The sequence below is a fragment of the Carcharhinus amblyrhynchos genome, chromosome 14 (genome assembly GCF_965287045.1).
Source record: "Carcharhinus amblyrhynchos chromosome 14, sCarAmb.v2.hapA, whole genome shotgun sequence".
Taxonomy (NCBI): domain Eukaryota; kingdom Metazoa; phylum Chordata; class Chondrichthyes; order Carcharhiniformes; family Carcharhinidae; genus Carcharhinus; species Carcharhinus amblyrhynchos.
The window spans coordinates 58,716,567-58,731,198 of NC_137337.1; the positions used below are offsets into that span (position 1 = coordinate 58,716,567).

General features: G+C 43.5%; 1 protein-coding gene across 2 annotated transcripts in view; it reads left to right on the forward strand.

The window, feature by feature from the left end:
* Positions 1–14,632, forward strand: part of plekhd1 (pleckstrin homology domain containing, family D (with coiled-coil domains) member 1) — an 83,281-nt gene that overhangs the window by 2,247 nt on the left and 66,402 nt on the right. For both annotated transcript variants that reach the window (XM_080202012.1, XM_080202013.1), the window contains exon 2: positions 1,784–1,877. In XM_080202012.1, coding sequence (XP_080058138.1) covers positions 1,784–1,877 — 94 coding nt within the window. The remainder of the gene's footprint in view (positions 1–1,783; positions 1,878–14,632) is intronic.

The following is a 14,632-nucleotide window of genomic DNA, read 5'->3' on the forward strand; positions in this document are numbered from 1 at the left end:
AAAAAAATCTAACCATCATTGCAATGATGGCATTACCATCATTGAATCTCGCACATTCAACATCCTGAATGATAAAAAGATTAATGAGGGAAAATTAGGGTACAAGAGAAAGTTGGCCAGAAATATAAAGACAGAAATTTAAAGTTTGTTTATTAGTGTCACAGGTAGGCTTATGTTAACACTGCAATGAAGTTACTGTGAAAATCCCATAGTCACCACACTCTGGGGCCTGTTTGGGTACACTGAGGGAGAATTTAGCATGGCCGACGCACCTAACCAGTACGTTTTTTGGACTGTGGTGAAGGTAAAAGTTTCTATAGATGCTTAAATAAGAAAAGAGTTAACAAAGTGAATATTGGTCCTATAGAAAGTGAATCTGATGAATTAATTATAAGGAGATGGCAGATGAATTGAACTGGTATTTTGCAGCTGTCTTCATTATAGAGGAAACAAGTAAGATCCCAGAAATAGCAATAAGTCAGGAATTGGAAGGGAGAGAGGAACTTAGGAAAATTACAATCACTAAGGAAGTGGTATTGGGTAAATTGTTGGGGCTGCAGGCTGATATATCCTTGGGTCCTGTTTCACTTCATCCCAGATGCAGCTAGAGAGATATTTCATGCATTGATTTTTAGTGCTCCAAAATTCCCTGGAATTGGGGAAGGTGTCATGAGATTGGAAAATAGGGAATGTAACTCCTTTATTGAAAAACAGAATTAAAGTTTTAGGTTGATAACTTTTCATCGGAAATCAAGATCAGAACTGTTTGTAATATTGCTAGTTGTCAAGATTACTGGGTTGCAAGGCTGATGAGGTATGAGCTCTTTAATGTTACATTTACCAGAATGCTTGTTTAAGGCTGAATAAATACAACACGAAAAGAATGTGACATAGGCAGGATTGGCTCAGCACCTGAATAATTACCTGTTTAAGGTACTAGGGAGCACTTAGCAACATAGTTTAGTGGTAGTTTATACAGTATTGGATCATCATAAAGATCAGTAATCATTTAACTTTCTGGTCAAATCAATTGCTATTGCTGGATTTTATAGACCTTTAAATGAATTGGTGCCCAAGAGAACAGTTGTTTTGGGTGAAACATAGAAACAATGGTGGCCATTCAACTCCTCCAGCCTACTGGTCATTCAGTTACGTCATGTCTGATCTGTATCTTAGCTCCATCAACCCAATTTCATTCCATAACCTCAGATTTATCTTTGTTAGGCAAGGATGTTAATCTCAATTTGAAATTTTCAGTTGACCCCAGCCTTGACAGCTTTCTGAAGGATAGTTCCAGATTCCCACTACTCTTTGTGTGAAGATGAGTTTCCTGACATTGTTCCTGAACCACTTAGCTTTAATCTTAAGGTTATGTCCCCTTGCTCTGGACTTTCATACTTAAATGCCAGAATTAGATCACTCTTAATCTTCTTCATTAATAGGAATGCAAGTCCACTCTATGTAACCTATCCTTGAAATTTAATACCTCAGACCTTGGTTGGTTTCTGGTGAATCTGCCACTAATAGTTTCTTCCAAGCTAGTATATATTTTCTGAGGTGTGTTGGAACTCTGTGTTGAGTTTTCTTACTGATTCCAGTGAATTTAAACCTCATATATTTAATTGTATGCAATCAAACGTAGAAGAATTTCAGTTAAAATATCATCCAATTGAACACAATTGGGTATTGTTTAAGTGTCATTGGGAAATGTTTAGTTTAGTTTGGTACAATGTGATATTGTCTCCAAGAGATCTGGCACATTGAATCCTTTCCTCTTTTCCAGATTCTTCCTTATCAAGGACAGCTTTTTGCTCTATTATGCAGAAAACGAAAGAAAAAACTTTGAGAGCAACAAATACTTCAACATTCATCCCAAGGTCAGTAACCGTAGCTCAGTATTCCGTGGATAAAGGAAAACTTTGTCCTCTGTGACTTTAGAATCTTAGTCAGCCTGTCAGAATATTGTGGTTCAACTTCCACACCAGACACTTAAGCACACATTAGGTTGCAGTACTAAGGGAGTGCTATACTGCTGGAAGTGTCAGTATTTAGATGAGACATTAAACTGGGGCACTATCTGTTCTCTCAGGTAGATGTATAAGATCCCATCGTGTTATTTCAAAGATAAGAGGAATACTCTCTGGTGTCTTGGCCAATATTTATCCTTCGACCAACATCAACAAAACAGCTTATATAGCCATTATTATGATGCCCCCATTAGTCAATGACATTTCCTTTGTAATTGTGTCAATCAGTGCTAGCATAAGGCACCACAACAATGTTAATTTATAAAGCACCTTTTAGGATCATAGAATCCCTACAGTGCAGAAGAAGGCAATTTGGCTTCAAATCACTGATAGAGCACCTGTTTCAGGGCCACCCCATCCCTATAACTCTACGCATTTACACTGCTAATTTCCATAACTTATACACCTTGGGTCACTAAGGGGCAATTTAGCATGGCCAATCCACCTAACCTGCACATCTTTGGACTGTGGGAGGAAATCAGAGCACTCAGTGGAAACCCACGCAGATGCAGGAGAATGTGTAACCTCCACATAGACGATCATCCAAGGCTGGGATTGAAGCCGCTGTGAGGGAGTAATTACTGTGCCACCCAATTTAATGCAGTAAAATGTCTCAGGATGCTTCACAGGAGCCATCAGACAAAATTCAACACTGAGCCACGAATGAGATATTAGAGCAAGTGGTCAATAGCTTGTTCAAAGTCGTAGGTTTTAAGAAGTAGCTTAAAGAAGGGGACAGAGGTGGAGTCGTTTAAGAAAGGAATTTCAGAACTGAGAGTCAAGCCAACCGAAAACATGGACACCAATGGTCGAATGAGACCGGAATTAGAGGAACACAGATTTCTCAGTGGATTGTGGGGCTGGAGGAGATGGCAGAGGTTTGAAAACCCGTGAAGAGATTTGAAAATCAGGATCAGAATTTTTAAAATCGAGCTGTTACTTAATTCAAAGCCAATACAGTGCGACAAGAACAAATGGGTGAACAGGACTTGGTGTGAATTAGGGTAGGGTTGGCAGAGATTTGGAAAAGCTGACATTTACCAGCCAGGAAAACAGTAGAAACAACGGATAGCATAATGGAGGTGAAAGGTATCTAGCCCACCGGCTGCAGAACTGGTAAAAGCCCTGCATCATCTCTTTCAGGTAAGGTCTTTATATAAAGTGCCACTAAGGCATTTAGCTGGACTATGGCAGGCTTCTCAGGGTTCAAGGACACTGGGGTGATAGTCCTGCCTGGCAAGAGCAGACAGCCAAACAGAGGCCAGAAGCTTTACTGAAATGACAGAGCCTCCAGGTAGGCAGTGGGTGCTCCTTGTAGCTCATCCTGAGGCCTAGTATCATTACTGGATAGATACCAGACCACACCAGAGTGATGGCAGGAGTGGGTGGGGGTCATGGGGTGGACATTGCGGGGGAAAGCTGTCGGCCATTAGGAGTAGAGCTGGTTCTCCCCACCCTTCCTATTGTTGAGTCTTTCAATCAGGCACTGAGTATCTATGAACGAGGCAACCCTCTCATCTTTTACTGAGAGCCAGAGAACAGCCCTGCATGGGTTTTCTTGCCATGCTTGCCAGCGAGGTGAGCTCCCACCCGCCTGCTGCAGGGTTAATATCAGCAATGACATGATAAGGCCTTAAATGTGCATTAATTGTCTGCTGAAGGGCCTTAGTTAGTGACTGGAGGGAGGCTGTCCCACCACGGATTTAATTAGGGTGAAGGTCAGTAGACGATGGAGATCCCATCCATCATCCTTGCTCCTGATCAAATGTCCCCCTATCACCAAAACCACCAGGGGAAAGGGCACTAAAATGTGCCATCAACTCTAGAACTAATAAAGACATGGATGAGGCACAGCCTGCGCAGTATATGCAGAGATTTTACAGCCTCAGTCTCGCTCAATGTAGCTTACTCTTATTATCTCACGCATTATTTTTGTTTCTAAAAATTAAATTGGTCAGGTGCCAAGAATTACTCTGCTCAATTATCGATGGCTAAGAGTTTCCCAGGTTAGTTATTTCCAGTAAAATTGTAAATGGATTCCGAGAGAACTTGTTTGTGATTTCACAGGGAATATCGAGACAGGACAGAGGCAGCCTGTGCCAATCTGTCCTACACATGGGAAAGGACTTGTAATTGTACGGCATCGTTCACAACTCAGGACATCCTGAAGCACTTTCCAACCAATCAAGCTCTTCTAAAGTGTAGTCGCTGATGTAATGTAGGAAATGTGGTATCTATCTTGTGCATAGCAAGATCCTGCAAAACCAACGAGATAATGAGCAGATACTCTGTTTTGGTGTAGTTGGTTGAAGGATAAATATTAGCCAGGACACCAGGGGCAACTCTTTAGGTCTTCTTTTGAAACAGTGTTGTACGATATTTTACATCAACATGTGATGGGGCTTCAATTTAACATCTCATCCAAAGGACAGAAATTCTGACAGGGTGGAATTCCTTCAGTACTGCATTATTGGTCTGCATTCGACATGTGTTCGACATGGAGGTTAACTGATCCATCAGCTGAGGGTAGTAGGTGATAATCAGCAGGAGGTTTCCTCGCCTGTACCTGATCTGATGCTATGTGACTTAATGGGCTCCGGAGTAAATGTTGAAGACTCCCAGGGGAACTCCCTCCCAATTTTATGCCACGTGCCATTGCCTCTGGTGGGTCTGCCCTGATGGAGGGACAGGACATACCCAGGAATGATGATGGAGGAACATGAAGCCTTTGCTGTAAAGTATGATCCTCTGAGTATGTAACAACATCAGGCTGTTGCTTAAGAACTCGGTGGAAAATTCTCCCAATTTTAGCACAAGCCCTGAGATGCTATTTCCCAGGGCTGAAATGGTCGCTACGAGAGGACACAGGTTTAAGGTGCTGGGGAATAGGTACAGAGGAGATGTCAGGGGTAAGTTTTTCTCTCAGAGGGTGGTGGGTGAGTGGAATCGGCTGCCATCGGTGGTGGTGGAGGCGAACTCGTTGAGTCTTTTAAGAGACTTCTGGATGAGTACATGGGATTTAATGCGATTGAGGGTTATAGATAGGCCTAGTAGGTAGGAATATGATCAGTGCAACTTGTGGGCTGAAGGCCCTGTTTGTGCTGTAGTGTTCTATGTTCTATGTTGGTAAGGAGGATCCTGCAGGGTTGACAGGACTGGGTGTGCCATTGTCCTTCCTGAGGCCTAGGTCAATATTGGTTTTGGTCTGTCTGATTTTATTCTTTTTTGGCTTTTCTATAAATTGGGGTGGGGCAGAGGTGTGTGAGCTGTGACAGCCTCTACAACAGACCATTAAGTTTCTTATTTAATTCAAAGCTTCCTGAGGTAGATTCTCAACTTGCTCCTTTGGGGGAAACGTGGAATTTACGATTGACCGCTCATGAAGAAACTGCCCAGTAATCACACCAGCTAAATCTCCTCTTGTGACCCATTATTCCAGATTTTGTTACAGCGCAGGTTGGCAACATTCAATCTCACTGCAGCCTTCAAGGAGTGCTCTCTGGGATCTGTTGAGTGGTTGGTCCTCAGTCTACAGTGAATCATCAGGCATTGCCCTGTCAGAATCAATGAATAAGTCAAATCAGTCCCTGATACCTGCTGACAAAAAGAACTCCTGTAAAGTCTGGGAACAGGCTGTTGATGCAAAGCCTGATCTACAAGGTGGCAGGACAAATTGAGAAGCCGGTTAAAAAGGCGTATGGTGTTTTTGGCTTAAATAATAGAGGCAAAGCACAAGACCAAGGACATTAACCTAAGCCTTTTTTAAAATACTGCTATGGTTTCAGCTGGAAAGTTTGTGTTCAATTTTGGAGACCACACTTTAGGAAGGATGTAAATACTTTGGAGAGGTGCAGAGATTTAGTATGAGGAATGAGGGAATGAGGATTGGAAGAAGCTGGAATTGTTTTTCTTCAGAACAACGAATGTTAGGAGGAAATTAAATAGGGTTTGATAGAGTAAATAAGGAGAAACTGCACTGGTAGTGAGTTTTTCGGATCTGGAATGCAGACTCAACAGTAATTTTCAAAAGAGAATTGGATACTTAGAGACATAGGAAGAGTGAAAGTTGTTCAGTTCTGTCCAGTGTGCCACACACAATGATACCCTATGTATGCACACTCGCCAGCCCAGCCAAAACCAGGTGATCTCCTTCAGAGCAAAAGTACAGGTAAAAATGCAGGGCAATTTGATGGTTGTGTATGGGATGTGGAAGGGTTTGGAAGCTGAGAAATTCCTCTCCAATCTGTCATAGGCAATCAACTGTTGACCAGTAGGTCACTCTGGTCTTGATGATTCCTTGCAGTAACAAATGTTTGAAAGCAGTGATATCAATTACTGTCTTATGCAGAGCCAGCTCTTACCATTACCATCTTAAGACTGGAAATAGGCATTTCACAAAGCAAGTTGTTGCCATGTTACTTCCCCTTGCTTAAAGCCAGGAGTTCAATTGGATGTAGGGGGGTAACAAAGCAGCTTCAGTTGCATTTGGTGTTGGTGCTCTATTTGTGACAGCACATATCCTGCAGCGGACCCTGGCTGGCATTGTCAGTAGACGGTATATTAGCCCGTACTTTAAAATCAAGGCATAAACTATCAATACCACATTGGCATCAATACCACAATCACTTTAGGCTGCCAGTAATGGAGACTCTGTTTTTCTGTCATTTTTCAAGACTCAACCTTGAAATGTCTCCAGCAAGGAGCCTCATGTGACATGCCCTACAAAATGCACCACTTTTTCAGTTATTAGTTGCAGCTAAAAATACAACACTGACCCAAAATACCAATTCCCCTGGGTACTGTGCAATATTAAATGTTGTACTTTATGCAGGCCTTGTCATCTGTGTGAGACTAACTAACTGACCTCTGTTTTCATCTGTTTGGCTGCTTCTCTCAGATTATGTTTCCCTAGCTGGGGTGGACAGTGTCTGCATATGTGATGCAAAAGGGAGCATTTAATTAGCACCTTTCACAACCTCTGCATACCTCACAGTGCCAGGGACCTGGGTTTGATTCCAGATTTGGATGATTGTTTGTGGAGTTTGCATGTTCTTCCCATGTCTGTGTGGGTTTCTTCTGGGTGCTCCCACTCTCCAAAGATGTTCAGGTTAGGTGGACTTGCCGTGCTAAATTGCTCCTTAGTGTCCAACGATATGTAGGTTAGGGGGATTAGCAGGGTAAATGCGTGGGGTTATGGAGAGCAAGCGGGGGTGTGATTGGGTAAGATGCTCTGATGGTGAGTCAGTGTAGACGCAATGGGTTGAATTGCCTCCTTCTGCACTGTAGGGATTCGATGATTAAGGATGTCTCGAAGCACTTTGTAGCTAATGAATTATTTCTGAATTTGTGGCCACTCTTGTAATGTAAGATATATAACAGCCAATTAATACACAACAAGATCCTACAAACTGCAATATGATAATAACCATATAATCACTTTCAGGTTTTGGATACTATTTCTTTTTTCATTATGGCATTAACAGGTTACATGAAAACTCCTGATGTTTCAAAGTTGTATTTTTTCTTTTGAAATGTAATCACTGTTGTCATGTAGTAAACAGAGCAGCCAATGAATGCATAGCAAGCAGCCACAAACAGCAATGTCTTCATTCATCTGATCAGCTGCTTTAGTGATATTGGTTTACAGATAAATATTGGCCAGGGCACTTGTGAGCACTCCCTGCTCTTTGAATTGTGCCAGGGAATCTTACACATCCAACAGAGAAAGCTGATGAGCTAATATCTCGTCTCATCCAAAATACACTCAGCGCTGCACTGGAACACCAGCCTAAATTATGAGGTCAACTAAATACAGTGGGCCATTAAGACTGAAGCCAGATCTTGACATTTTCATCCATTGGTCACTTACCTGATTCATTGGACACTTAGGGTAGTATTTAATGGAACTGATGGGGCTCTCACCCACCAGCTACAGAGCCAATGAGAGTCTTGCATTGCCTTTTTTTTGGTTAGACCCAATAAATTAAGTGCCAATCAGGTACTTAATTGGCTAGCAGTGGGCCATCTCTGGGATTGAGGAGCCTGGGGGCAAATGTCCTGCTTATCTAGATCTACTGATAAATCAGGCAACTCTCCATTGCTCAGTAGTGCTTTCTGGAAGGCAGTGACTGCTGCCTGTATTACACCTATCTGAGGCTTAGGATTGCTGGTGGACCTAAGCTCAGGTGAGTGATAGTGAAAGAGGGAATTGCAGAGTGGGAGTTGTGGGAGAGGACAGTAGTAAGATCCACAGCAAGGATTCTTCCAGCAGGTTCCCTTCCTGATGCAGGTCTTTCAATCAAGCACAGAGTAACTTCAAAAGAGGGACCCTTTATCAGAGCCCTCAAGCATCCCCAAGAGGGTTTGCTTTATAGCGTTTCTGCATGGTGAGTCTTAGAAACATAGAATCCTGCAGAAGCAGGCCACTCAGCCCATTGAGTCTGCACCGACTACAATCCCACCCAGGTTCTATTCCTATAACCCCATGGATTTGCCCTGCTAATCTCCTGACACAACAGTCAATTTAGCATGGCCAATCAACCTAACCTGCACATCTTTGGACTGTGGGGGGAAACCAGAGCACCCAGAGGAAACCCAAACAGACATGGAGAGACTGTGAGAACACCACAGAGACAGTGACTCGAGGCTGGAAATGAACCCTGAGGGAGCAGTGCTAAGTATTGTTGCCGCCATGCCACCTCAATGTCCCTTGCCTGTCACTGGTTGAGTAGCAGCGACAGTGAGGTGAGACCTTTAAGTGGATAATAATTGCCTACTTAAGGGCCTCACTTGGCTGAAGGCAGAAAAGCTTTTCAATTGCCTTCCCGTCACCGATTTAATCGGAGCAGTAACAGGAGGGCAGCAGGGTTCCCACCCACTAACTGCTTGCCTAATTAAATGCCCCTCACACCAAACTCACCTTGAAGGGTGAGGCATTACATTTTACCCTCAGACTGCCTAAGAGCCTAAACCTTCTAGTGCTGCCTGCCCTGGGAATTGTGGAATTTGGGCTGTGTTTGAATAACTGCTCTACTTATTTGCTTATCGCAACCTTTATTATATCAGGTGCAAAAAGTTTGGGGGAATCTCCAAATTTACTGGCTTCGCTAGTTTTGTTTCATTCAGTATTTGGCCTAACAAATAACTACTGATAAGTAATCACCTCAAAAATCATTATTATTGCAATATCAAGTCTAAACAATGAATTAGAAGCCTAAAGAACAATTTTACAGAAGGTAGTTAAACCTCTCTAGCACATTCATCTCCAATTTCCTTTTATTCTGTGTGCATTGAAGCTGACTATTTGACACAATTGGCCTATGCCTGTGTTTATTTTCCACAGTAAAAAGTCTGACAACACCAGGTTTTAGTCCAACCGATTTATTTGATAGTAAACGCACAAGCTTTCGAGGTTTCCCTCTTCGTCAGGTGAATGGAGAGTTCTGGCCTCAGACAGAGCATATAAAGCACAGACAGTTTAGAGATTACTGATTAGAATGCGAATCTTTACACCTAACCTGCTGTTCAAGTCTTAAAATGGCCGACAATGTGAGTGGAAGGAGCACTGATCACAGGTTAAAGAGATATGTATTATCTCCAGACAGCATAGTGAGTGAGGTTTTGCAAACCCAGGCAAGTCCACACCACCCTCCTCCCACCCTATTTCATCTAACCCAACAAACATATCCCCTGGTTTCTTTTTCTCTTGGGCTTATTCAGCTTCCCCATAAATGCTGCTTCACCAGTCACCAGTCACTCCTTGGTAGTGAATTCACCTTTTCCCCATTCCCAAATCAGAAGACCTGAGATTCCAGATCTGTACTAGGGGAGTTCAGCACTGTTGGAACTGCCGTTACAGTCAGATGTAAAAGATCCTATGATCCCATTCAAAGGAGAGCAGGGGCATTGTGTCTGTTGTCTGTTGTGGTTCCCCAAGACGACAACTTATTTAACCCGATTGAAACAGAGAGTCTGAGTTGTAATCCTCCAAGCAGTAGACTTTATTTTCCAGCACAAGAGAATAAAGCCGGGATGTCCGGAACATTCCAATGAACCATCTGCTTTACAGTCTTTTTATACACATCACAACATAATCACGTTAAGTGGAGTGACTGAACAACAATCATTGTATAGCTAATTACGTTAAGTAACATACATTGACCTGACTGATCATGCTGGTCTGACTACTACACTAATTATATTATATACTAATTGTATCAGGTAGCCTACATTGAGTTGGTTAATCATGCTGCTCTCAGCACATCTCACATTTTGAACCTCCTTTAGCATACCCATCTTAATTACAACGTTCAATACAAGTTCTCATACATGAGTACAAATTCTCTTACATGTCCTGGCAAATATTTCTCCTTGACCAGTGCTTAAGCCATCTGGTCATTATTGCACTCTCATTGCTGCATGTGGACACTTTGCTGGGCACAATGTGACTGCCATGGTGTCTACAGTACAACAGTGACACTTCAGAAGTATTTCATTGGTTGCAAAGTGCTTTGGGATGTCATGAAAGATGCTGTATAAGTCTTACTTTATTTCTTCAATATTGGAAGACACTACTGGAGTAAACAGGAACTGTGAAAAAATGGAAAGGTTCACACAGCAAAAAACGCTATGGACATTAATGAATGTGAGCTTTCACTGGATAATTGTTCATTGTTCATTCACATATTTCACAATATAACATGCTCCAGCAGAGATGGATTTGCACTTTTACCCCCATGGTAGCACACCCCACCCCATGGTGATGTAGCAGCCCATCCACTAGTGAGGGCTTCGTTCTCAGTTGCCCAGCCCTCCTCAGCTCTGACCTGAGGGTTAAGCTATCCTTACAGCTTCTCCCCTTAGTGTTCAAAGCGCACAGGTATGCTGATGGTTGCTGCTGGCTATCTGGCCTACTGTTTTCGCCCTTGCCAGTCCGGTTGCCACCCAGCCCTCTCACTTTCTGTTTGAGTCATCCTGCTGCTCTCTGAAAACCATGCAAATCCAAGCCACCAGCCTTGGATTGGTGCTCCCACAGCCATCTCTCAGTATGGGATCCTCCTGTTGCTGGGACCCCACATTCCAGCGCTGTGTCTTTGTTCTAATCCATCTCTGTGCTCCAGATAATATGGATTGGATCAACTACAAAAACTGGCAATGAACCTTGGTCAGATCGCACTGCTGCCTTTGGCACGGTAGCACAGTGGTTAGCACTGCTGCTTCACAGCTCCAGGAACCTGGGTTTGATTCATAGCTTGGGTCACTGTCTCTGTAGAGTTTGCACATTCTGCTCATCTCTGCTTGGGTTTCCTCCTGGTGTTCCGGTTTCCTCCCACTGTCCAAAGATATGCGGGTTAGGTTGATTGGCCATGCTAAGATTGCCCCTTATTGTCCTGAGATAGAGGGATTAGTGGGTAAATATATAGGGATATGGGGTAGGGCCTGGGTGGGATTGTGGTTGGTGCAGATTCGATGGGCCAAATGGCCTCTTTCTGCACTGTAGGGATTCTATGATAGTGTGAATAAGTCTCCATTTTATAGCAGGATATTGAGCCATTGGTGGAAGTGCAAAAAGGATTGACTAAAACGATACCTGATGGACTTACCTTGCACTAAGTTGACCTTTCTCTATACTCTAGCTGTGACTGTAAAACTGCATTCTGCACTCTCTCCTTGTCTATGAACGGTATGCTTTGTCTGTATAGCATGCAAGAAACAATAGTTTTCACTGTATATTAATACATGTGACAATAATGAATCAAATCAAATTCAAAAATGAACCGAGAAGCTTTAACCATCAGAAAATGCTAAACAGCTAGCAAAGTACAGGCTGAGGGGGTAACATGATGGAGAAGTTTAAATTGATAAGAACATAAGAACATAAGAAATAGGAGCAGGAGTAGGCCATCTAGCCCTTCGAGCCTACCCCGCCATTCAATAAGATCATGGCTAATCTGAAGTGGATCAGTTCCACTTTCCTGCTTTCTCCCCACAACCCTTAATTCTCTTGTCTATCAGAAATCTATCTACCCATGACTTAAATATATTCAATGAGGTAGCCTCCACCACTTCAACGGGCAGAGAATTCCAGAGATTCACCACCCTTTGAGTGAAGAAGTTCCTCCTCAACTCTGTTCTAAACTGTTCCCCCCCGCCAAAGTTTGAGGCTGTGCCCTCTAGTTCTGTTTTCCTTTCTAAATGGGAAGAATCTCTCTACCTCTACCCAATCTAGCCCCTTCATTATCTTGTTAGTCTCTATTAGATCCCCCCCTCAGCCTTCTAAACTCTAATCAGTACAGGCCCAGTCTATTCAATCTCTCTTCATGGGCTAACCCCCTCACCTCCGGTATCAGCCTGGTGAACCTTCTCTGTACTCCCTCCAAGGCCAATATATCCTTCTGCAAATAAGGGGACCAAAACTGCACACAGTACTCCAGCTGCGGCCTCACTAGTGCCCTGTACAGTTGCAGCAAGACCTCCCTGCTTTTATACTCTATCCCCCTCGCTATAAAGGCCAACATTCCATTCGCCTTCTTGATAAAGGCCAACATTATAGGGGATTGATGGAGTAGACATCTGGCTGACTCTTAACCATCAGTTGTAGCTGGCATTCTCCCTTGTTTTTGGCAATTCTGCAACTAGAATCACCATGGACACAGTGCAACCTGTTATTCTTTACAATTAGCATTGTGATTTTATCATGAAACTAGAACAGCAGATTGCAAGTTAATCAAATGTAATTCAGGTTATAGGAATATGATGGGCCCTGGATATTTTAATTCATTCATGACATGTGTGTGTGTGAGCCACAGGGCCAATATCCCTAGTTGCCTTTAAGGGCAATGGGGAGGTGATGGCGTAGTAGCATTGTCACTGGACTAGTAATCCAGAAACCCAGGGTAATATTCTGGGGACCTGGGTTCGAATCTCACTATGACAGATGGGGAAATTTGAATTCAATAAAAATCTGGAATTAAAGGTCTAATGATGACCATGAAACCATTGTTGATTGTCATTAATGTCTTTTAGGGAAGGAAATCTGCTATTTTCATCTGATTGGCCTACATGTGACTCTAGCAATGTAGCTGACTCTTAAATGGCATTTAACTGTGATGGAAGACTCAGTCACCATCCATTCACCAACTTCTCAAGGGTAACTAGGGATGGGCAATAAACGCTGGCACTCACATTCCTAAATAAATTCCATAAAAAGCGGTGGAGAGCTTCCTTCTTGAACTGCTGCAGTCCATATGGTGTAGGTATATCCACAGTGCTGCTAAAGAGGGATGTTGACCCAGTGGCTGAAAGGATGGTGATATCATTCCAGGTCAAAATAGTTTTTGGCTTGGTGGGTCTTGCAGATGTTACTATTTCTGTTGTGTCTGTTTCCCTTGGAACTTCTAGGTGTTAGAGGTTATGGATTTGGAAGGTACGTTGAAGGAACCTTGGTAAATTGCTGCAGTCTGTCTTGTAGATAGTGCACACGGCTATCAAAGTGCAGTGGTGATGGAGGAAATGGATTTTTAAGGTAGTGAATGAGGTGCCAATCAGTGGGTTGTTTTGTCCTGGATAAGGTTAAGTTTCTTGAGTGTTGTTGGGGCTGCATTCATCCAGGCAACTGCAAAGTATTCCATTACATTCCTGAATTGTGCCTTGTAAATGGTGGACAGGCTCTGGGGAGTCAGGAAGTGAGTTACTTGCCACAGAACTCCCTGCCCTTGACCTTCTCTTGTAGCCATAGCGTGTGATCTTACGAGTGCATCCTACCCAAATTTGGGCGAGGTGAGGTGATAAGATCAGGCGGGAGGTGAAAAATCAGGTTCTTGCCCAGTTTTTCACCTCCCCTATCATACCGGTGAAATCGACTTTGATTCCTTTCTGGGCAAGAAACTGATTTAAGTAGGCGGCATGGTGCACAGTGGTTAGCACTGCTGCCTCACAGCGCCAGGCAACCAGGTTCAATTCTGGCCTCAGGTCACTGTCTGTGTGGGGTTTGCACATTCTTGCCATGTTTACCTGGGTTTCTTCCAGGTGCTCCGGATTCCTTCCACACTCCAAAGATGAGCAGGTTAGGTTAATTGGCCATGCTAAATTGTCCCTTAGTGTCAGGGGGATTAGCAGGGTAAATACGTGGGGTTACAGGGATAGGGTCTGGGTTGGATTGTTGTTGGTGCAGGCACAATGGGCCGAATGGCCTCCTTCTGTACTGTTGTGATTCTAAATATTAATAACATAATTTGAATGCCAGTATTGAGTCCTGGATGCTGTTGTTCAGGCTCACTTACTGTAAGTACCTCATCAGCTCCGATTCTCCCCAGTGACAATAATGTGTGGTCCCTACCAACAGGGACCAGATGTGATGGCCTCGCCAGGAGGACTGGAGGCCATTGAAGCCCCGGGTGGTTGGGGACATGGCTGTGCAGTGCCCATGGCCGCAAGTCTACCTGGGGAGCAATTGGAGATTGGGGAGGGCTGCATGTGGTGGTGGTGGTGGTGGTGGGGGGGGGGGGGGGGGGGGGTGGTCTTGATGTCTGCATGGAGAGAGGGGGATGTCCTGATGTCCATGCAGAAGAGTGACGGGTGGGTGTCAGGCAATCTCTCAGTATACT